Genomic DNA, 24,500 nt, shown 5'->3' on the forward strand with positions numbered 1-24,500 from the left:
TCAGCTCAGAGCGTACGCACATCGTCGCCTCCGGGCGCACGCACCAACTTGATGGCATGCATTTATTGTGTGTGATAAAGGTCGTGTTCCTTAAAATGTACATGTCTTAATATTGCAAGTCCTAAATTACACACAGGTACGTAAAAGTAAGGATATGGGGAACACGCAACAAACAGTGTGCGTCTGCTGTGCTAGCCTAAAACGCTAAACTCGGTTTTCAGTGAAACTTTTTGAGCCGGGCACCCAGTTATAAAATGCTGCGTACGCCTCTGGCTCAACCATGGGGCCTCTGAATTTGAATAAAATATGTAAATCTACAAAACCTCAGCTTGGGTAAAAGTGTACAAAAAAAAATGCAGGTGACAGATGCATGTTCTGGCCTTCTGCCTACCAGCAGAGGCAACCTACCCCATCCTCCTCCGGCTGTGTCGCCCCGGGCCTTGTCGACAAAACGGCCCCTTTTGGTGTAAATTTGCTGTGGTCCGAGGATCCAAGTACATGGGACAAACAGGCCTCGCGGCCGGGAGGAGGGTGGCGAGAGACCCGGATTTTGTCCAGGAGCCCATGAAGGCTCGATCTCGATCGATCTCTCGATTCTCCACGATCCCGGAACAGACCTCATTCTTGAACAGCTTTTTGACGAAGCGACGTTTTGTTTAGCTGGCTGCGTTTGGCTTCCATCCTCTAGACTTGCATTCCCTTACCTGCTTTTCATTTTGACTTTTGCCTTGGTCTTTATCCTTCTGCATTGTTGCTTATTCGGCATATTTTAAAGATTATTCAGACAGAGGGGGAGACAGAGCCAGAGGTCTCTGCTCACATCTTCTAACCGCTTTCCCTCTTCATCGGCAGCCATGTCGTTCCGGGTACGCAGCAGCAAGTTCCGCCACGTCTATGGCCAGACGCTTGAAGAAGGAGCAGTGCTATGACAACATCCGGGTATCCAAGTCATCCTGGGACTCAACCTTTTGTGCGGTCAATCCCAAGTTCGTGGCCATAATCGTTGAATGTGGCGGCGGCGGCGGCTTCATCGTCTTCCCATTAAAACAGGTGGGTTTTTTTGGGTTACCTACTTGCGCAGCTCTGTTGCGCAAGTAGGTAACTTAACGGCATTAGGCAAGATTCATCGGGTTGGTTGTGCTGGATAATACGGCAAGCGAAAGTCCGTTGTAACATAACCGAGCTTTAGGGTTCGCTCTAATCCTGCTCGTCGAGTGGTGAGTCTACCGTACTCTCCCCTCGATTGTTTTGTTCGGGCACCCCAGCACATCTGCCATTACTGGTTGAAGAATGTTTTGGCGTTGCGTGGCGAGCGTTACACGTCGCGTACCGCCATTAAATGTGCCTAAAGTAGCGTCGGTGATGTCGAAGTGGTGCCATCAATCCGTATAACACGTAACGCTATTTCTTTGCAAGAGGCCTTTTTATTCAGCTTGTTTTATTGTTTGTGTAATAGACTGCGCCCTGAAAGCAATCCCTGCGTAAAGGGATATTTTATTCGATACAAAGGCCAAAAAATCAATTTTAGAAAGTCGCCGTGCTTCACAGTGTCTTTTTTATTAAACGAAATGTTTCACATTTGAAGGTATTGAAGCGAGCATCAGATATGATGAGATAAGTTCACTTATAGCTATTGGTATACTTTTAAAAGAAAAAGACTGCTCTTGGCAACACAGTTTCACAGTGTAGTAAATACGCCCCTTAATAAGTCATTGTTTCATTACGTGGTCGTACCTCGCACAATGTTGATTGAGAGCCAATTTACGGCCGTCATATCTGAAAATCCTGCTCACAATCGCGAGATGAACAGCTGAACAATCACATTTGTATGGGCTTAGACCGCCGCATAGCTAATGGAACAGCAGGATTTGGACGTCGTTATTATCGCGTCATGGATACTTGGATAATCCGGAAAGAGTCATCTGGAAAAAGTCTGCATATCTCCGTGGCCGTGTAGCTCAGAATTAGGGCTTAGATCATCAGACGGCCAGGACTGCGAGCTGTACCGAAGGATCTTGAAAGTGGCTATTTCGGCTTGAAATGTCATACAAACATGGAACATTTCCTTTAACTACATATTTGAAATGATCGCAATTACAATAGAAGCAGAATAGGACCGTTCGACTTGGTTCCCACGCTCATCCGTGCAGGAGCATCAATAGAGTTCAGCATTGCTGTCATGTCTACCAACCTTGTGCGTTGCAAGTGCTTGTAATTACTTTTTTGTTTGACAGTGACGAAAATTTGAGAGCTTTTTGTCTGATGTGGATGTGTATGGTGATGATATGCATTCCTGCGCATTGTGCCACGATCTGCAGCCGATCGTGATATTGATCAATGATAGTGGATTACATCAAACAATGAGACCAGCGCTAAGGGTTGCTTAGCCTCCGTACCAGCAACCTTTCTCTTCACCAACGCACTCAGCAGTTCTCAACGCGGCTACAGGTCCCGTCCATTTACATTGCAATTGATTGCGATCCACTGATTGCACTAGCTCCAGCCAAAATATGCCACCTGGCGTAAGGACCCGTGACGATGGAAGTCTGTAAGTCAAACTTACGGACTTTTTGGCCGGCGGCAAACTTCTCTTTACGATGTAAGCATATGACATCTGGTGTCAGGGCAAACAGACGTCAGTTTCGAAAAGCCAGTCACGTAAGCTGTGTGGTGGCACGTTTCTTCTGTTAATTGCACGCTTAGACGGAAAATGTTTGAAAAGAAGGTCGACTCTCGGTTGCGTTAATGTGAGTGCCGCACCGTCCGGTCTCGGCGACGCAGTCAGCAGCGCGCCGCGGCCATAAGTGGGAGGTCTCGCGTTAATGCACGGGTTGACCAGGACCTTTCTTCCAGTTCCCTATCGAATTTGCTGGGTTCTTAGCCGACACAGCCGATACGTGCTGCCAGTATGATACAGCATTGATCTCAATGGCGTTGTCTTACGAACATTCAAGACATGGCACCCGCTCATACTTGAAATGTATCCGCTAGCGAAACTTCTGCACCACGCTGCCGCCAATTAGGGGCTGCCAAATATTCCGGGGAAGGTAGAAGGCTGGTACCTACTCTACTTAGATTTCTAGCACAATACTGAAATTTATATAGCAAGCTTCGTTCTACCAATCTTCTGTTTTCCTACATAAACCTTCCGCAAATCACGAAGTCATTCCCGTACTCCAACCCCATAGGCCAACGTATGAAACCAGTGCATAAAATTAAAGGATTGTGTTTTCCAGAAATGGTCGCCTGATTTACACGCGGTCTGGTGTGGGGGTCAATCTGACCCCTCCTCTCCCTGAAGATTTCCCAGAATGGTTTCCGAACAGCGTGGCGTAGCCGTACCAAACCTTGCACAGCTATAGGCAATTGCATAGTAGATTTTTTGGTTCACAACAATTAGATGTACCGTGTCAGATCGCTGACATACGGTTGGTGAGAAGTCAGACCTTTATTAGAAGAGCCTATTCATTTCTGCTATTGTTTTGATGAAGGCATGTTACCGAAATATCAACCCAACTATATCACCATTCTCTTGTTTTTCTCCGGGGAATAAGGCTATTGCTACCGTCTTATCTATGTGAATAATCCTCATCGCTAATGTATTGAGCAACTTACGTAAACATGTATTTTGCCCACCTTGGTGAAGTGATATTGTTGTTCAACTCAACTCACTCACCAACTTTTATGCCACCACGGTTTTCAGTAGTCCGCCATTTCTTTGTTGGGTACGGCATAGGCACGGCCTACCTGAGCGCCATCACCGCCCCAGGTACGCTGTGCCTGAACGTAGGCTTGGGCCGTACCCGCGGTTGTTCTGAGTTGCATCTCTGATCTTGATAACCAGCTATGCCCAATCCATCCGTGTATCAGGCTGTAGTGAGAATAAAGTCCTAGCATGTGACGTCACGAGGTCACTTAGTGTTGGAACGGTGCCTGCTGATCTTGATAGCCAGGTATGACTAATCCATCCGTGTAGCAGCCTATAGTGAGACTTAGGTCCTAACATGCGACGTCACGGGGTCATATAGCGTTGGAATGGCGTACCTGTAAGTGCTGATTCTAGGAAAATCACCTGCACCGCTGCATAATTTCCCGCCTTGATATCAAATCGTTTTATTTCGCGCTCTGGTGCCGTCACGGGGGAGCTTCTTTTGTGGACGGGGCGACTTTACCTGACATCTTATGATTGATCGAGTTGAGTGACGTCGCTGGTTCAGCATCCACAGTGTTTGTAAACGCTCAAGTATGATTTATATTCTGCTTCAGGTGAACCTAGCCGGCTGCATTATCTTGTAATAAAAAGACCACCAGATCCGTTGAATCGCTTTCGTCATCCCGTTCTCGCAACCGGTACCCTCAAGCGGAACTGCAACTTATACGCACAAACCAGCGCATATAAATCGAACCGCGCGCCGGATGCGAAATAGGCCCGTCCGGCAAGTGCGTTTTAAACACGGTTGTTCAGTTTCGCCGTGCCAAATTCATTGCTGGCCGGCGTGCTCCGGCGCACATTGTACCTCGTGTGCGTCACTGATGTCAGTGGTTTTGTCGCCTCACGCACTGCGCGGCCTGCGAGCTCGTGCGAGCTGGTGCCACTGCCGGCCGAGCGGCGTCCTCATCGCCTGAGCAGTGGCCAGCTCAATGACCTGTGTGTGCTCTTTGTTTGTGCGGCCATAGGCGACGGTGGCAGTCACAGGTAGGTGCACGCCGGCCTGGGCGCCGTGGCCGCCACGCCCCCACCTGTGTCGGCCCCTGCCCGTCCCCTCTCCCTCCCGCCGCCTACCCAGCCGGCGCCAGTCCAGCCCGCGGTGACTCACCGCTATTAATAGGCGCATGTGGCCGGCATCGTGTATAGATATGGCTGCCTGGGCCAACGGTAGGCGGCAGCCCACACGGCGCGCATCATGTGTCTATCAGTGAGCATGAGTAGCCCGCCCGCCGCCTCCCCGTCCTCCACCGGGCCACATCACCGAATATGGGCAGCGGCGCACGCGGCGGCGGCGACCTCGCCGGGTTGGACAGCCCTGCGTGGTGGCGGGGCGCGTGCGTCGGCGCCGCCCGGCCACCAGGGGCGCAGGGGTGTTCGACCTGTCGGCCAAGGTTAGGCGGCGCGGCTGGCAGCGGCGCCGTCGCGGACGTGGCGGGTCGATTTTTGCGGGCTGTCCCAGATCCGTCGCCGCCCGGTCACGTGTCAGCCGGGCGGTCCCACGCGCCGCCGGCCAGATAAGTCGGCGCTGCGGGCCGCCACTTTGACGGCACCATGGCCCTGTTGATGACGCGGCCCGTTATTTTCGGCATGTTGTCCCCGTGTTGCCCCCGCCACGTTCGCCGCAGCGATGACGGCATGAACGATCAGTGGCGTGGCGGTTTTCCAGCCCGCGGCCGTCGGGCGGCAACTTTCACCGCGCCCCGTCTGCGTCCGGGCGGCGGCGGCGCTCACCCGGGGTCACCGAGCCGCCGCCCGCTGACCCCCAGCCGGCTCCGGGGCAGCGGAGTCGCGCGCAGCCACGGCCGGGTGGCCGATGCCCCAGGCGGGCCGACGCCGGTCCGGCCAGCGGCGCGCCGCCTCCGGCACGACCCATGTGTGGGCCATATGTGGGCTACGTCGGGGTCGCCGGGCCGTTGTCTTAGCGGCTGCGGTGCAAGGGAGGACAGACGCCTTGCCGCCGATGGCTGTTATCGGTCCGCCCTCTGCACGGTCGAGGCGAACTTGGCGGCACGATAGCCGCCCACGGTGGCACCCGGCGGCGACGTCCAGCTCCGCCGCCAGCGTCGAGGCGCGCTGGCGGTAGCAGCCGAGGCGGTGCGCGGCCGCTTTGAGGGGCGGGCGAGAGAGAATTCCGTGCTCCGGTCTTGACGACCGAACCTAACCGTAGCTGGGCTGAGCTAGCCACCAGGGAGTGAGAGCGAGAGTCGAGCATGGTCGTGATCGGTATCATGATCGTCGGAGGCAGAGATGGAGGGAGGCAGAGAGAGATTCAAACGCGCGGAGCGCATCAGTAGGTAATAGGCATGCATGCGGAATGCAACTTCCCAGCCCGCCAGTTTCTGACTCGCAAGAACCCGCACGTTTTCGACTTTGTTTTGGGCCCGACTGCGGGATTTTTGTGAGTCAAAAATTTTGACGCGCAAAATAACTTTTTTTTTGCTCTTTCATAAGTTGAAATCGTCCCAAAGCTAGAGTTTGCTGCCAAACACAAAGCAATCATGAAACAAACATATTTTTATTTTTTATAGCAAGAGTACCAGTGACAAAAAACCGATGGCAGACAAGGCACGCCAGGAACCTGGTGGCACAAATCGGTCAGTTTTATGCATGCACCTCACTGAAAAAGTTTTCACGCGCAGTACTCTCTGAAGTTTCCGACTTTCGAGGCGTGCGAATGATAACAGTAGCTCGTTTGGTAACGTGCCGGATCCACAACCGAGAGGTCGTGTGTCCATGGTCGTGTGTTTTAATTTTTTGAAGTTCCCAATGAAATATGCTGAATTGTTTCGTAATAGTCGATGCACGCCGTCAGTGTTATGAAGTTTATCGTTTGTTGAGAGTTTCTCGCGAAAGTTCTGTAATTCTGTAAAATACGCATTTCAGTGATGCACGCATTCACAACTGTAGCGCCGCGTCTCGTACCTTCGGTTGCCGGCCGCCAACTGTATGTGTAAACTAGAAATTAAGTCTACATTGCTTAACTAGTATTTCTAATTTTATATTTTAAATTATGTGCTGAACTTCGCTATACCCGGTACCTATTACTCTGGGTTGGACCAGGTCGTACTCACCAGTCATTGTTAAGCAACAGCTAGCAAACCTTGTCTGAACATGGACTGTCATTCTGGCACATTTATGCACGGGAGGGTCTTTTGGTAATATTTGCATAGCGTGATCCGCCCTTCGGTTGTGACATTGGAAATAAGTGTGCGTGATGACGATAAGCCGTTGTTTATTCGACGCTTCTATGTTCGCGCGGTGCCCGGTGTTCTTTTCCAGATCTTTGCTTTACCATGTCCTTGGGGGCTTATCCCGATAATAATGAAATAGCAGACTTAACACGCTCTCGGGTGGGGGGGGGGGGGAGTCAAATTGCCCTCCCCCCGAAGGTTTTTCCAGAGTGGTTTCTGAACGTCGCGGCGTAGCCGCGCCAAATTTTCATAGCAGTAGACAATTGAATAGCGGATCGTTTGGCGCCAAAAATTTAGGTATACGTTGTAAGGTCACTGACCTATGGCAGGTCGAAGTCAGACCATGGTTTCAGCGAAGGCAATTTCTAGGAAATCCTTCAATCTGATCTAGCAATGGAGTGTTAGACGAAGCCATACATCTCTGAGATGTTTTCTTAGGCAACACAACGGTTGAATGAGGAAATTATATTGACCTTAGGTCAGGTAAAAGGTCACACCAAGATCAAACCAGCCTGCTTTGTTACTCTAGGGCTTGCTGTATGGGATAGTTTCTGGTGCTCATTTCGAATTGATTGATAGCAGGAACCACATTATACATCTTCTATGGACTTCTTAGAGGTCAGAATAGGTCGTTGACCTAAAATGACCCAGGTCAACATTTTGTTTTAGGAACATGCTGCCTAGCGTAATCTTTCTCGCTTAGTCAAATGCAAAACTCAAAGCAATCTTGCATGATTTTGGTCACCTTGACCTTCAAAAGGTCAGACAAGGTCACTGACCTTGAATAGGCATGTGACCTTTTGCTTAGAAACGGTTATCTAGGTTCTGGGGGCACTTTGGAGACCAACCTGGAACTTGACCTTGTTCGACCTTTTCGACCCAGAGATGATGACCTAGGAACCTAAAACTTTGACCTAAGTGAGTTCACGTACAGGTCAACACACCCTGTGAACTTGGTGTCTCTAGCTTTCTTAGTTCCCGAGATCTCAACGGGGGGGGAGGTCAAATTGACCCACCCCCACCCCCCACCCGAGCGAAGGGTATCTAGCCGGACACCCGGGCGCGTGTTAAAGACGGCTCATGTGAGGATGTTTGTTCAATATTATTCCAGGCGGCAGAAGGTGATTCCTTCTTCGACCCGGCAGGTTGTGGTGATAAATTTATCCAAAATCGGTTGCATTTGGATCTGTGTATTTTTGTTTACCTTGCTGTCTTCTTTTATTGTGGGTAATTTTTCGCGTTTAATTTAAGTTGTGTAGCACGTTCCTGACATGGCTTCATTGGGTCATTAGTTTGAATGCACTTAGCATTGTACAGAATTTTATTGACACCGGCTAATGTTTTCAATGACGTTATTATGTAGGCTTGCGCATGCGCTGTGTAGACACCTATGTTGGTTCAATCGGTGAAGTGAGCCACATGATGCATGCGAGCAGTACTGGCAAAGTTGAAGTTCCTGTCTTTACCCATTTCTGTTAAATGTTGATATGTTCTCTTTCTCTCCAGGTTTCAGCTGTGTTTATGTAGTGCATCCCGAATAATCAGTATTGTGTGGACATATTTGGACGAATGAAAAGAGAGATATTTGGCTGAAATCGAATTTGTTTTAATTTGTATCATTGTAGTGCATTTCGGGGTTGTTTATTGTCTTTCGCTTGTAGACATGCTCGTTCATGCTCGCATTAATGACTTCTTGTCTTCGCGCGTATATGGACCTGACATGGAGTAGTGACCAATTCAACGTTTTTGTCTTTACCTGATAGATTTTCAGACGCTTAGCACAAATTGGTCATCGCAAACGGAAACGGAAACATCAACCCTCTCCTGACGGGGGGGGCGGGGGGAGAGGACCCGCGGAGTGAGAATTTTGATTTGGGATCTCAGGGCCGGATTGTGTTTTTCTCTATCAGTTTGGAGGTGAAGTTTTGTGTCCGCTTGCATATGCAAGTTCAAGTAAAAAGGAAGGTGTTGCCTTGTGGAATCATAGTTTATTGGCAAGATTGAGTCGCTTCACTTTCCGTGTGTTTTGTTTATTAACAGCTGCCTCAGCGAGTTTTGTTGATCATCAAATCACCCTAATTGTGTCGTGTTTATGCTTCCAGGTACATGTTTTGACTCATTTAACGAAGGCTTGAATAATGTGTACTTCACAAACAAACTGCTAACATTGCTTCCCATCTCACTGCCTCAAGAACACTTCTTTTGGGGCTAATGTGCCTGGTTACAGCTTGAAGCCTTGGAGAGCTTATCCTTTGGGCCCGCATGCAACCTCTGAACATTACATCTTCCTTTACCGTTACCTCTGTCCCAAAACCCTCCGTAAGGTCATGTGTGTAAGTACGGGAGAGGGCTGCGAGACCATGTGTGTCTGAGATTTAGTCAGAGAGCTTATGTCCTTCCATGTTAGTATCCAGCCCCTCCCCTAGAAGAAGCTTGAACAAAGTCAGTAGCTCAAAAGACAAGGTCAAATAGTAGTTACCGACTCGCTGGCTCTTATAACGCGATGCAGGGAAGTAGAACATTTCAAGTATTTATAAGAACTTCCATTCGGGTGGGGAGGGGGGGGGGAGTAACAGCTAACCATTTCCCAGCCTCTCATTCTATCCCCAGGAGTATGCGACACCTGAACAGCCAAACAGCACCCATTTAGAGTTATTGATATGGATCTGTAGGATTGAAATACTTGATTAACTTACTTAATTAACTAAATACTTAATTAAATACTTGATTGTTATTGATTAACACTGATGGACGGGTTTGAAACTGTCTAAACAGTTTGGAATATTCAACATCGCGGCCATGATAGAGGTTCGAAATATATATATATATATATATATATATATATATATATATATATATATATATATATATATATTTACATGTATCCGATGTAAATATATATATAGATATAAAGGCAGCTAATATATATATATATATATATATATATATATATATATATATATATATATTAGCTGCCTTTTAGACGAACATTACATTCCGGGAACTGAAACAAAGACATTTGAATCGGTTGGCTCTCCATCTGACTAGTCTACAGGTCCTTTCCTTGGTTGTATATCAGTGCTAGTTCGAGACTTTGATGCAAGGGTTCGATCCAATTTCTTTAGATACAATTTTTATCGATTTTTTCCTCTTTATTTAATATTTTTTGAACACACGTTTTTCAATTCTGAGCTCGAATTCAAACCCAAATCTACATATCCTAATGTTTGAATCATAAAATGCTGTGAATCCCCAGCTCTAGCAAGCTTTCCTAGTGCACATTGATGCATATCCCTTTGACACAGAATGAATGCCTCTCGATTTCAAAACCTTGCAGCATGTTCATAACATTCTTCAGTAAGCCATTTCTCAGTAGCACAAACAAAAGGTGTTTTTTCGTAAGCAACGTAACGCTTGAACTCATCAAATTTAGATGGGCTTCTGTTTTGTTCCGCTGACTTCCCATCGGATACCATGGGGTCAAAGCGGTCTAGGCATCCAGTCTTGTCCACTTATCGAAATACCCCCATGTTTATGGTGTAAAATGTGTACGAAATCTTCAGCCATGTACACGAATGCATAAAACACGGAATGTAACGTGCTTGCAGTGATCCCAATGGGCCTTCTCGTCGTACACCTCGCGGTTCGTAATCCTTCCTTTCCATTCGCTCTTTGCGTTGAGAAGCTACTCATCGGCATGGGTTTCGCGCTTCTTCCTTTTCTACCATATTCGATCTCACATGAGCCGATGAAACCCGAACTGATACGCGGCACCATGGGCCACTTTCTGGTTTCGTAAGCAATTTGTTTTCATAACAGATGGGCATCCACTTATGACGCAAGCAATGTCGCCCCCCCCCCCCCCCACGCCAAGCAATAGCCGATCACGCGCCGGCGAGCTCGGAGAGCAATGTCTCCGAGACAACCCCGAGAACGGGGGAATGCTCCCGGGGACGTCTGCGGCCGACTCCGGCGCGCGTGGACGCGAATGTAGGCAAGGTTGGCGCGGAGCTGGCGTATACAATGCGGCCGACTCCGGCGCGCGCAGACGCGAATGTAGGCAAGGTTGGCGCGGGGCTGGCGTACATAATGCGGCCGACTCCGGCGCGCGTGGACGCGAATGTAGGCAAGGTTGGCGCGGGGCTGGCGTATACAATGCGGCCGACTCCGGCGCGCGCAGACGCGAATGTAGGCAAGGTTGGCGCGGGGCTGGCGTACATAATGCGGCCGACTCCGGCGCGCGCAGACGCGAATGTAGGCAAGGTTGGCGCGGGGCTGGCGTATACAATGCGGCCGACTCCGGCGCGCGCAGACGCGAATGTAGGCAAGGTTGGCGCGGGGCTGGCGTACATAATGCGGCCGACTCCGGCGCGCGTGGACGCGAATGTAGGCAAGGTTGGCGCGGGGCTGGCGTATACAATGCGGCCGACTCCGGCGCGCGCAGACGCGAATGTAGGCAAGGTTGGCGCGGGGCTGGCGTATACAATGCGGCCGACTCCGGCGCGCGCAGACGCGAATGTAGGCAAGGTTGGCGCGGGGCTGGCGTACATAATGCGGCCGACTCCGGCGCGCGTGGACGCGAATGTAGGCAAGGTTGGCGCGGGGCTGGCGTATACAATGCGGCCGACTCCGGCGCGCGCAGACGCGAATGTAGGCAAGGTTGGCGCGGGGCTGGCGTATACAATGCGGCCGACTCCGGCGCGCGCAGACGCGAATGTAGGCAAGGTTGGTGCGCAGCTGCCGTATATAATGTGCATTGAGAACACAGAGGAAACTAGACCCGATGAGAAGGTTTTGCGATTGGGGTGTGGGTGACGACTGATGACATATCGTTGGTGGGTGTTGGAGAAAAAAGTCGTTCAAGACGGTTTGTTGGACGATAGAAATTAATGTAAATTAGCCTGAGGTTTTTGTTGAATAGTGTGGTAACCGTTGAATGATCAGTCTGTTTGCATTGGCTGGCTTAATGGCGTTTTAACGCATCTTGTCAATGTTTCAGCTCTTTTATCCGAATGGGTCGTGACCCATGACACATATGCGAAAGTCATGACAGTCAGGTTTTACTACATCATTAATGCACTTCACTTGTTGGCGATTGGGACATGCTGCTTGTTTGTTTTATGAACGTGCTTGTTTGTTCAGCTTTGGTTTAAATCTGACACGTCTTCCACATGTACTCAAGCATGAATCATCTTGAAACGTTCGTCATATTGCGCCGAACGTCGGTAATCCTGTCGCAACGTGGGAGGTATCACGTGACAGATGGGCGAAATAGTTGGCCTCATAAGCAGGTTGAACCTTAACCTACCAAAGACGGAGCACACAATTCGAACAATTGCCAAGTGGCATAGTGCCAAAAAATCCAAGTTGCGTTTTTCCGATGGTTGTAGGTAATATACTCAAATATACCAGTTGCATAGCAATACAAAACATGCGTGATCACAATGACCTAGATTGATATCAGCGGTCGCAAATTGACGCCGATAGGGAACAAGTACAGTTGGAGGGCTTTGACAGCAATCATTGCGTCGGCCCTTCCCCCTACCCCCTCCAGTTGCGATACCTAGTTAAATATTTAGAAACCAAATTAAGATCTAAGGTTCGAAAAATAAGGTAATAGATGGTGTGTTTTGCGTGTGAAATGAAAATACAGTGAAGACGGACGCGCGGAGTTTCAGAGAATTTGTCGATGCGTCTTTCCGCTACCAGCTACGAAATATGACGCGTAAACGTAATTATTTTTTTCCGATTTTTGATTGCAACGCGTGAGCGATACGGCCACCATCAGCCCGAACCACCGCAGTTGCCTCTGCGCGCACTGGCGGATGCTGCTCCTTACCATGTTTAGTGACACATCCTACATATTCGTGGCCGGAGTCGCCAGTCCACCAGTCCCGGCACTGGCGGAATGTAATGAGAACAAGGTTAGCGCAATGAAAAGGAATCTGGCACCCTCCCGCAAAATCTCCGTCACACGTTCAATGGCAGCCAATGCTAGCTCCTTGGCATCCATATGGGTGACCGGACCGCGGGCCGACGGCTGAAAATAGCCTCTAAGGCAGTGCCGAGGCGGCCTGACGTGGCGCGACGGCGGGAACACCTCCCCTTGATCACCCTTTGTGAGATGGTTAAGAAAGGGCCATGCTCAACTTGCCAGACTCGATCTCGAACTGCACTACCACTACAGGCCGAAAACCGCAGAGCCCCTTTTATGCCGTATTAAACACAGAACCACGTCGGCGCTTGCCGGGCGCTGGGGTTCTCGGCGTTAAACCAATCACAGGCCATGTCGGCCGGCTGCCATTCTGCGAACCATTTGGAACCATTTTTGGGAGTTTGACAACTGAGTTGAAGTAAGAGGACCGGAAGTAACCAAACAACATGACAAAGTCGTAAAATATTTCCTAGGTCACTACTCTATTTCTTCATTTCTCCACCCGCACCTGTACCCGTACCCAGTCGTGGATCTTTCCTAACCCGACTCGGCCTGCACTCGTTCCGTCTGGGTACCGGCGCATCATTCCGACCCGTGAGGGCCTCTACTGCAGACAAACACCCGCACGACGCCGACTGAGCATTGATGAGGCACTGAGGAGGCCGGCCGAGCCAGTGACGGTGACGCGCGCTCGTACAGCCTCGGCGCGTCCGGGCAGGCCCGACACGCGCTGGACCGGACTCTTGCCGCTGCACATCATCCAAAAATGATCGACGGCTGGGGACCGCGCCAGGCGCCATCCCGGCTCGGCCAAGCTGGACGCAGTGCTGCGCCGGCGTGCGTGCCGGGTCAGGGGTCATCCGTGGCGGGCCTCAGCGTGACCTCTGACTGACCTCTGGTGTCCACAGATGGGTCGACAGGCGCCGGATGCGCCCATCGTTGGCGGTCACAAAGGACCCGTGCTAGATATTGCGTGGGATCCGTTCAACGACAACGTGATTGCGTCCTCGTCCGAAGACTGCGTGGTCAAAGGTGAGTAGACGGCCGGTGTCGTGAGACTTGGTCGGGTGTCGGGTCGGGTCGGCCTGACCCAGCTGCTGCAGTCGCGGGCTTCCCATGTACGCCTGCAAAGGCAGCGAGCGGCGGGGCTCTACGGCACGTAATGGAACGGACTGTTACACTGTGTGGGGTGACCAGCACACCGCGAAGTTTAGAGGTCAGTTCATTCTGTTCTTTTTCGAAAGATGGGTGCAATGATTGAAGGTTTTGTGAGACTCGGTGCTGCTGATGTAACACTTCGTGCGTCGTACTGACACTGGCAGTTGAATTTTTCGCAATCCATACCCGTTCTTCGAGGTGCTTTCTGGTTATGGCTGTCATAGGCGATCGCGACCGTTATCGCGTCGGAAGCAGGGGCGGTGACTCCATGCAAGGTTGGAAGCGCTGCTGGTCGGCTTACGCCCCCGTCCAGGTCCCAGATTTCTGCTCCGGGGCGGGATGCCAAACGTGGCGGGTGGGTGCACCGTGCACTCCTGCGTGTATCGCCCACGTGGAGTGCTGAGTGTGGCGGCTGGATGCACAGCGCACCCCCGCGTGTATCGCCCACATGGTGTGCTGAGTGTGGCGGCTGGGTGCACAGCGCACCCCCGCGTGTATCGCCCACGTGGTGTGCTGAGTGTGGCGGCTGGGTGCACAGCGCACCCCCGCGTGTATCGCCCACGTGGTGTGCTGAGTGTGGCGGCTGGGTGCACAGCGCACCCCCGCGTGTATCGCCCACGTGGTGTGCTGAGTGTGGCGGCTGGGTGCACAGCGCACCCCCGCGTGTATCGCCCACGTGGTGTGCTGAGTGTGGCGGCTGGATGCACAGCGCACCCCCGCGTGTATCGCCCACGTGGTGTGCTGAGTGTGGCGGCTGAAGCCGAGCTGCCGCCTGCCCACGGTCGGCCGGCCGTCCGGGCGCCGGGCTCGCCAGTGGTCTGCACTCGGTGGAGGGCGCTCCATTTGCCCGGTCCAGCCGGCAGATGAGGGAAGACGTAACCGAGGCGCACGCGGCGTGCCGTGCCAGGCCGGCCGGCCCGCCCGCTCGAGGACCACTCGTAAAAACCGGTCCGCCGGTCCGCTCACTCCACGGGCGACTAGTGGGCCGTGCAGCGGTGCTGGGGCGGCGGCGAGCGCCGCTTTGTGGGCCGTCGGCCCGGCCCGGCGTCGTGGCCCGCCTCACCCACGTGGACGCGCTGCGAGTCGGGGCGATTAGTGGGGCGCTGAGCGGCCGATTGCCGTATTTGGCATACGGCCACGCGGCGCCACCGGACGCCGCCCGGCGCAGTGACGTCATGGCGACGGCCCAGCCCAGCCGGGCTGATTCCAAACGCGGCCGCCGATAGGCAGGGCGGCACAGTGCCGCCTGCGTCTCAGTGTTGCCAAGAAGCTGTCATGCTCAACTGCGTCAGGGCGCAGACACATGTTTTTCTGCGTCGCCACTCTATTACGGGCAGAGTAGGAATAACAGAAATCTTGATGCCGTCGGGGACATCCTCCACACTCGGCGATGATATCCAATTTCTTCATCATATTGTGTTACATAGGCTGTCTGTTTTCTCTGCGGGAGTCAGCATGCCCAGCTTGCCTTCAATGACTCGCGGAAACGTGAAGTTGGCTATGCATAGACGGCGTTGAGAAGCGGCCTCCCGACCACGCCTGGAGCTGACGGGTCGGCGCCGTGCCGGCAGCTGGCCGGCCCCGGCGCGCCGCTGGCCTGCCCCCGTCACGCGCGCTCGCGCCGTGAATCGGTGCGGAGCTGACCTTGCACCCGTCGGCGGGCGTCACTAAATTCACTGACCTAGACTACTGACTGAAGAAACACACTGACAAGGGCTAGACCTTCACCAACACGCACATTCTCTGTTTTGTATATGTGTGTGTGTGCGTACGTGCGTGCGTGTGTTTGTGCGTTCTTGCGTTTTTGGAGATTTTTTTGTTTTGTTTTTGTTACATCGGTTCAGCATTGAGGCGTGAGGTCACTCACAGGTCAGCACACAGGTACTGGGGAAGGGATAGCAAGGCCGCTACACAGACGCAAAGCTCCACGAATGCTCATAGCCGAGCTGGCTGAGTGTCTGCGTTCCCTGAATGAGCCGTGGTTGGAGTGGCTACCGTGCCGTGTCCTCCTGCAGTAAAGCTCCCCTTGTCCGGCAGTATGGCAGCTGTACGACTACGGGCTGTCGCGGACAATGACGGAGCCAGTGGTGGACCTGGTGTACCACCAGCGGCGCGTGGGCCTCGTGCTCTGGCACCCTTCCGCCAGCAACGTGCTGCTCAGCGCCGGCAGCGACAACCTGATAGTCGTCTGGAACGTTGGGAACGGCGAAGCCATGGTGGTGATCGACACGGTGCCTGACCAGATCTGGTCGGCCAGCTGGGCGTGGGACGGCTCCAAGCTGCTCGTCACCAGCAAGGACAAGAAGATCCGCGTGCTCGACCCGCGCTCCGGCGAGATTGAGGAGGTGCGTCACCCGGGACTTGTGGGCACGGCTGTACGCGCTCGTGCCTCCGGGACTTGTGGGCACGGCTGTACGCGCTCGTGCCTCCGGGACTTGTGGGCATGACTGTACGCGCTTGTGTCCCCGGGACTCGTGGGCACGGCTGCACGCGCTCGTGCCCCCGAGACTTGTGGGCAGGACTGTACGCGCTCGTGCCCCCGAGGCTTGTGGGCACGGCTGTACGCGCGCGTGCCCCCGAGACTTCTGTACGCGCTCAGCGGGCTGGAAAGGAATGAGAAGCGAACTAAGGAACGATAAGAATGAGTGAACTAGAGAGTGAACTGAGTTAGTCAGAGAGCGCAGAACCCGAGTCCTCCATCAGATATGCATGTTGCCTTTTAGTCATATTCAGTCCCATGGCGATTGCCGTGAAGCTACTGACGAGTCGGTATCTCGGAATGCAGTCCTAGTGCATCGGACGTGACAGCTGGCCCGCGGTTTGTGTTGTATGTCAACTGTGCCGCGCCCCGTTTGCCGCACCCTTTCATTCCCATCTCCAGTAAGCTTACCTCCGTGACCAAATCAAATGACTGACTTGTGGTTGCCTCGGCCCTATCTTTGCGGTCTCACCAGCAGCTAGTTCGTAAACAGGGGGTGTTGCCTGTGCCAGAGTACACTTGTATGTAAGTGCATGACGCTTTCTGGCCATTGTTAGGAGGCGGTGTCGCACGAGGGCAGCAAGGGCTCCCGGGCCATCTTCCTGAAGAACGGACTGGTGTTCACCACCGGCTTCAGCCGGATGTCAGAGAGGCAGTACTCACTGCGGGCGCCCGGCCACCTCAGCGATCCCATCGTCATGGTGGAGCTGGACACGAGCAACGGCGTCATGTTCCCGCTCTACGACCCTGACACCAACCTAGTCTACCTGTGTGGCAAGGTAGGGCCCGGCGCAAATGGGCGCAGAATGACCCCTGCCGTCGACGCGCCCGCAAGCTCAGATCATTATCATCATCATCACCATCACCGTAGGGCGCGGCGCGAGCCAGGCCTCGCCTCATGAAGCGGGTTTGCTGCCGTGCGAACGCACGACTCCGCCAGATATTTAATGCCTAGGTTCTTTGTTTGTGATTTCATGAGATGTAGGTTTGTTGTAGTGCTGACTTGGTTATAATTACATCCATACCACATTTGGAACACTACAATCCTGTTCATTTTGCTGGCAAAGTTGGAAATAACTCCAGGACTTTAGATGCAATAGTTTGTCGTCAGTGGTCAATGTCGGAGCAAGGAAAACGGCGTTTCGTTTCGCTGTCCGCATACAAACCTAATCAGCCAGCCTTAGTTGTCGCGTGAAGATGTGTTCGAAGAAACAACGCAGCTATGAACATCCATTTTGACCAGTTTGTGATACCTCTTCAAAGCTATGCAGATGGTTGGGCCACAATTGTGTGGCAATTTCAGATATGAAGGCATGAGTGCAACATATCCGGCAAGGAAGTGGTTGTGATCGTTTTTCGATAACGGAGCTTATGAATGACGCAGACACCCAGAGTTTTTGATGCGTCTTTGCTTGTTCAATTTTAGAAGTCGATTGAGTTTTCAACCGAAATTCTGTGGAAAATGCGAACTCGAAAACAAATTTGATGTTGACCAAAGTTGTGACTAGTTTTCTACAACTCAATTTGTTAATGTTTTCATCCCGTGTACTCTGCAAGAAGGCTTTTGTGCGTGTCATAACTGAAGTATGGATGCAACCATGTACTGTAATGTGACTTGCTTCCCGTAAAACACCGATCATTATATTCATTTGTGAACAGAGTAAGGTGGATTAAATTGTAGATCATGTATTGTGAAATGCATCTCAAACTGCATGTTTCCACCGACACTTTGAGCATTGCTGTAATCGCACGAGGAGTGAGCATCACGTTGGTGTACTCACTCACCTGTGCTCCGCTCGCCAGGGTGACAGTGTGATCCGGTACTTCGAGATCACACCAGAGCCGCCGTTCGTCCATTACATCAATACCTTCCAGACGCCCGACCCCCAGCGAGCAATAGGTCGGTGTCCGAGTCAGGAGGCTCACCACCTAGCCGAGACGGGCTGGCGCTGCAGCTCTGCAGAAGCAGTGACCAGCGGCGCGACTCGATTAAGTTAACTGTGATCAGATGGACTGTGGAGCTGATGGAATGACTTGGTACCTGGGGCCAACCGGCGCGAGCTTGACATCCTAAAGCGTATTCTTGTGTGGCCGTTGAAGGGGGTGTACGATGTGCAGCAAACTTTCAAGCTTATGAAGACATGGCAACAATAAAGAAATGTGAATTGCGACCTCTATATGAAGTTCGAAAGGGGATGTCACGCCTTGGGGGCATATTTCAAGAACATGGTCCGGCGTAACGTCGGGACCAGCTAGGTCAAAGGACGTTGGTGGGTTATGTTATTGTAGCACCACCAGGATAAAGTGAGGAGGTTAATTGCAATTATTTCCCATTCCCAATTTCGCTGTCAGCGTTCTGTCCCAGCACTACACGTTTTCTTTCGCGGTGACCCCCAGAGTGTACCACTAGTCAGCGACGACCGAAGTTGTCGTGACTGCCGTCTTCATGTCAGTTGTGGCCGTCGTGACGACGACAGAATTTGCCAGTGGCCGTCGTCAGCTGGTGCAGGCTAGAGTTGCCACTTTTTATCCGGTGTAACCCGCGCAGTGCGTGCCTGCGGGCCTAAAATGGCACCTGTACTGGTATCATTGGCGTCAGTACAAGTGAACGTTTGTGATTGGCACCGCGGGCGGCGACGGCCATTTACCAGAAGCGCACCGGTGGACCTTGGACCAGTGCGTCACTAGAGACCGTGTGGGACTCTGTTTCCCAAAGCTAGAATGTGATTCGAAAAGGGCCACGGTGCAAAACGCGACAGGGGAGAAATCAAAGCCATATTAATACGTTTCGTTCATTTTGTATGATGAGAGCACCATATTTGTATATCTTCTCCCTGATTAGAGTATGTTGAGCTTTTGAAAAATTATTGCGCAAACATTCCGGTTTCACACCCACTAGAGAAAAAACAGCCCAGATGAGAAGTATTACTTTCATGTTGGAGGTAGTTCAGTTAGCTCATTTCTCCCGCCGGAGTGGCTACCTCCTTTCGAAATTGGGGGCTTTTCAGAATGATTTCGAGAAAATTGGTGCTCACATAAATATTACAGCAGTATTAGCCTTATTCCTCGGAGAAAAACCAGGAGAATAGATATAGTTGGGTTGATATTTCGGCAACATGCCTTTATCTAAACAATAGCAGAGGCCTGTTTCTGGTATTGTAGCGATAAAGTCATGTCGCCAACCATCAACCAAACTATACCCCCATTCTCCTGGTTTTTTTCTCCGATGAATAAGGCTAATACTGCAGTCTTATCTATGCGAATAATGTTCCTCGCCAATGCACTGAACAACCTACGTTATTTTAAAACTGGTGTTCCTATAAAATCGGACGCGCCTGATCTAGTAATTAATCAAAAGTGCCAAGAGGCGGCATACTCCCATCAACAATAGCAAACGACATTACAGCACAGTTTCCCTGGCTGACATTGAAAGAGATATTCACGTTTGGTGCCATGAAAAATACTTTGGAAAGCAACCCTGCAAGGCGTACGTGAATATGCAAATCATGACATAAACGCATTCACTTTAATTCCCAAATGCAAAGAAAAACCAAAAGAGGAGCAGCCCCGTTTATGCTTTTGGAAACGGAATTTGAATTTCAACTTTCCAACATGAGTTGTTGCTAGTCTTCATGCTGTCGTGCGATGCCGCCGCTCCACCCAGACGATCGATTAATATAGATTGATCGAGATATCAGCGGTGTTTCTGTTAACGAGTGCTGCGAGTGTCCATCTTCCAATGTTCTTTTTGCCCATCTTGCCATGGCCCGTCTCCCGTTGTAGCCGCGCCTGGCATGGTCTCGCCCTGCTGACGACAACGGTCGCTTCACCCGTAGGAATGATGCCCAAACGAGGCTGTGACGTCCAGGCATGCGAGATCTCGCGGTTTTACCGCGTCAGCAACAACGGCTTCGTGGCCGTACACCCGTTCGTCGTACCGCGGAAGGTGAGAGATGAGAGTGTGGGGCTGTCCCCACGCCACATCACATGACCAGAGCGGCCGACTGGAGAGGGGAGGACGCGCCCCGCCCCGGACAGAGGTCGGGTCGCCGCGGACCCCGCAAACGCGCTGTCCTCGGCCCGTCCATGACCGCCCGCAGGCCATGTACGTAGTTCGCCCCAGCCGCCGGGGTCGTTTGGCGACGAGAAGCCGAGTGGCGTCATTGCGATGCATCCGCCATTAGTTGCGTTTGGCACGCACCGGTGGGAATGAACAAGACATATGATGAAAACAACTTCATCTTGTTCCCACAGCTGCCATGCAGAGCTTTGTGGCGTCTGGAAACGACGACGCTTGAACTTCTCCAAAATCGCCGTCATAACCGCGTGGCCATAACTACCGCCAAATCCAGCTGTTGCACTAGACAGCGGTTCAGAGACACCACATTTAAAGCCAGAATGAAGCACTTAGTTGCCTGCGCTTGAAACAAATTCCTGTATATGCACGTTGACATCATGCCTTCAAATCCTCGATTGCCCCTGGCTTCGGGATCAACGAAACGAAATGTCACTTACACAGAGGTCGTTTTTTCATTAAATGCCCACCCTTCATGCATTCGAGGGTGTCATGCTATCTGATATTCATCGGCTGGCGGTTAATCATTGGGCACGTATCTTGAACTGTAATATTTAAGCCACCCGTAACTTCGTTACTACTATCAAGAACGTCGTCAAACTTTCTCAATTGAATCCAGAACCCAAACACCAATCTTGCGTGCCAAATTTAATGACGTCACGGTGGCCATGCGCCCTGGTTATTTGACCTGAATGCGGGTTGTCACCCACTCCATCCCATGTCAAAGGAGCTAAGCGACTGCCTGGCGTACGGATGTGGTGACGCCGCTGGCGGCGCCGGGGCCGCTCACCGGTCCGTGGCCCGCGGTGTGTGGTGCGTGTGCTTTGCGGGCCAGCTGGCGCTGACGCACGGTGTCTGGCCGGCTGCAGTCGGAGCTGTTCCAGGAGGACCTGTACCCAGACACGATGGGCGACACTCCGGCCATCACCGCTGAGGAGTGGCTGGAGGGCGCCAACGCTGAGCCCATCCTGGTCTCGCTCAAAGGTGAGCGGCAGTTGGTGCGAGCGCCTCGGTCTCGGTCGCGGGTCATCGGCGCCGGACGCGCCGACTGCACCGTTCGCGGTCAGCTGGTTGGTCGGGTCGAGCAGTGCGTACTTTCCGTTTAGAAACAGCTAAAAGCAGGCTTGGGGGCTGTGTAGAAAAGTCGGCTTCGTTGAACGCCGGAGAATGTCGACAATAAGCTTAAGCATAAGGAAGAATGGGAACTCTTGGCAGTGGGCAACAAGATCGAAATGTCCGCATGTCTCAGAGCTAATGTCACTTGCTGGATCCCTTTTAATAATGCAACGGGGGAGGAAGAAGATAATGGAGTGCCGGGTTATTGGCGCTGCGTGGTTAAAAGCAACGTACACTCAAACGTTTGATGGCGATTCGTAAGCGGCTTATTTCTCCCTCATTGCGCTGTACTTGCGTCGTAGAAATGAACCCACTAGTTCGAGTGATGTACCAACCTTACGTGCTCGCACCGGGGCTAAGAAAACGGCTGCACTTTTTTCGGACCTGATTATAATGGCTGGTCATTTTCCGGGCCGTACACCCAAACACACCAGGCTATCATCTTACGATCTGTTTCACAACCTTGTAGGGCACTTATCCATTGTTCTTTATGTTGTGGTGGCAGAAGTTCCCGACTCTCGGCAGCGTCGGTACCCTTTCGACCAATATCCTCATGTCCTCATGTCCTCATGTCCTCACGTCGTGGCCCGTGCTGCAGACGGTCCGGTGTTCTCGACACCGAAAAAGGAGCTAAAAAAGGTGGTGAAAAAGGCCAACGTGCTGGACAAGAAGAAGACGGCCTCGCAGATGCAGCAGAGCTCCGACGCGCAGGGCGTCGGCTCGGGCTTCTCAGAGCAGCAGGTCAAGGAGCGCGTGGAGGACGCCGTCGCCGCTGCCACCAAGGCATACGTGAGTCGGCCTAGTGTGGCAGCCGGTTGGTGTGACGTCCTGGGCCCATGGTCGTGTATTGGCGTGGGTGGGAATCAGCGTACTGACGATAGTACGTGTGGTGACCCAGGATTAAACATATAGGCGATATAGGTGTGGGGCCCAGAATTGTCGTTTTTAAAGTGCTGGCCGCTGTCTCCGCTTTCAGATAAAAATGAAGCCATAACATCGTAAGTTTTCTTTGCAGAAGCTTTTGCAGGTTAGATGACGCCACTGTTTGTGTAGTTTGCATGGTGTCGGTCGTGCTTTATGTGAACATGTATATGCTCTTCACTTTTTTCCTCCTCACTAATAGCACAGTAATTTACCAGTGACATAGAATGATACCGATGATATTTCCTGGTTGAATTTTAGTCACTTCTTTGCTTCCAGAAAAATCACCTTTTTTGGTATCCAGTGTCGGTCCGAATGTTGCAGAACAAGTCACAGTGAGCACTGAGCTCAGGTGCATTGTTTCGCAATGCTCGACCCTAATGACGGCGCCAAAATACTGTCCCCAACCACCCGCAGAAAAAAAAAACTAATGAAACTCTTGAAGCGAGGAGCTGCCACGTCTGCAGACAAATGTAACACAAATGATTCCGCTGGTTCGCTGTGCTGGTGGTCTGTGAGCGATGCATGACACTTTCCTGGTCTGTTGCCAGGGGCTTTTCGACTTGTTTGACAGGGGCTGTTAGACTTTCGACAACTTTTTAACATATTATGAGGATTCGCTGCTATGTGGACCGATCGCTCATGCCTCATAGCATAAGCGCGGCATGTAGTGGTTTACTTTCCAGAAAAGGAATCGTATACCTTCGTGATTGTTCAGATGTTTGTACGTTTGTTGGCGTATGAAGGGCTGGGACAAAGTGAAAGTCTACATTTACTTCCCATCCGTGGATTTCACTTGCCGCAAGATGCAATCTGCTCGCGTTGCTCAATGGTTCACAATGTGTGGTTCAATGTGTACTGCACCGAATGGTGCTGCTGCCCCGGTACCACCAAGTATGTCCTCCGCCATTGCACCGCCGAAATCGGTCCTTCCCCTCCTCCGACCCCCCCCCCCCCCCACACACACACACAGACACTGCCTTCCCCTCCGACGCTAGTACACTGCCGTCCTCTGTGACCCACCGTTCCCTCCCCTTCACTGTTCCCTACTCTCTGATCCATACCCTGCCGTTCTTTCCGACCCACACCCTCTTGCTCGGTCGCCATTTCCGACCCACGCCCTCTAGCTCGGCCGCTATCTCCGACCCACACTCTCTCACCCAGCCGCTCTCTTGCTAACCTAGGACAAACGCTTCGACGACCTGATGATGGAAATGCGGAAGATGAAGGCGGTGATCGTGAAGCACGACGACAAGATCCAGAAGCTGGAGGCGCGGCTGGCGGGCAGCGGCGAGTCGTCGCCGCCCAGCGCCGGCCTCAACACGCTGCAGGTGCCTCCGGCCGACGAGCTGGCGCCGGACGAGGTGTGTGGGCGGCGCGCGCCCGCCGCCGGCCGGCCCGGCTCTGCGCCCGCACTGCACCGCCCGGCGTCCCGGCGGCGGCGTCAACCCCGCGCCGGCTGTGTGATATTGGCCGGCCAGCCCGGCCGGCGCGTCCCTCACAGCGCTCCGTCTGTGTGGCGTGTTTTCTACAGCTAACGCCTTCTCGTTATGTACTAATTTTGTATAAACTGTTTGTTGTATGCGTTATTTTAGCGGTAGTGCAGTGAGCCACCGGCGACATTGCCGGTGGGCGTGACACTGCTAACAGCGGATAACAGCAAGACCGCCCGCCGCGGCCGCCACCAGTGATCGTGTGCGAGGTGTTCAAAAGGTAGCATTGAATCGTGGGTCGTGCGCGACGGTTAGGGCATACGCCACCGTCTGATGCGCTCGCCATAGCGTCGCCAATGGAAACGTCACTCCGTTCTGAGATCGCCAATCATGTCGCCCAGCGTTGGCGGAGTTCACCAATTACGTAGCCCCGACTTTGGGCTCGCCAATCACGTCTCCAATTCGGAGTTTGCCAGTCATGTC

General features: G+C 52.3%; 1 protein-coding gene across 1 annotated transcript; it reads left to right on the forward strand.

The window, feature by feature from the left end:
• Positions 1-854: 854 nt before the first annotated feature.
• On the forward strand, positions 855-24,301 carry LOC119111404 (coronin-1C-like). The gene is given in 11 exon segments (XM_037235218.1): positions 855-905; positions 907-1,050; positions 13,744-13,867; positions 16,031-16,338; positions 17,030-17,251; positions 18,276-18,372; positions 20,309-20,418; positions 21,417-21,531; positions 22,262-22,452; positions 23,769-23,946; positions 24,273-24,301. Coding segments are annotated over 11 exon segments (1,569 nt in total).
• The last annotated feature ends 199 nt before the right edge of the window (positions 24,302-24,500 follow it).

Source organism: Pollicipes pollicipes, unplaced genomic scaffold (genome assembly GCF_011947565.3).
Source record: "Pollicipes pollicipes isolate AB1234 unplaced genomic scaffold, Ppol_2.1 Scaffold_7261;HRSCAF=8764_pilon_pilon_pilon, whole genome shotgun sequence".
Lineage (NCBI taxonomy): Eukaryota > Metazoa > Arthropoda > Thecostraca > Pollicipedomorpha > Pollicipedidae > Pollicipes > Pollicipes pollicipes.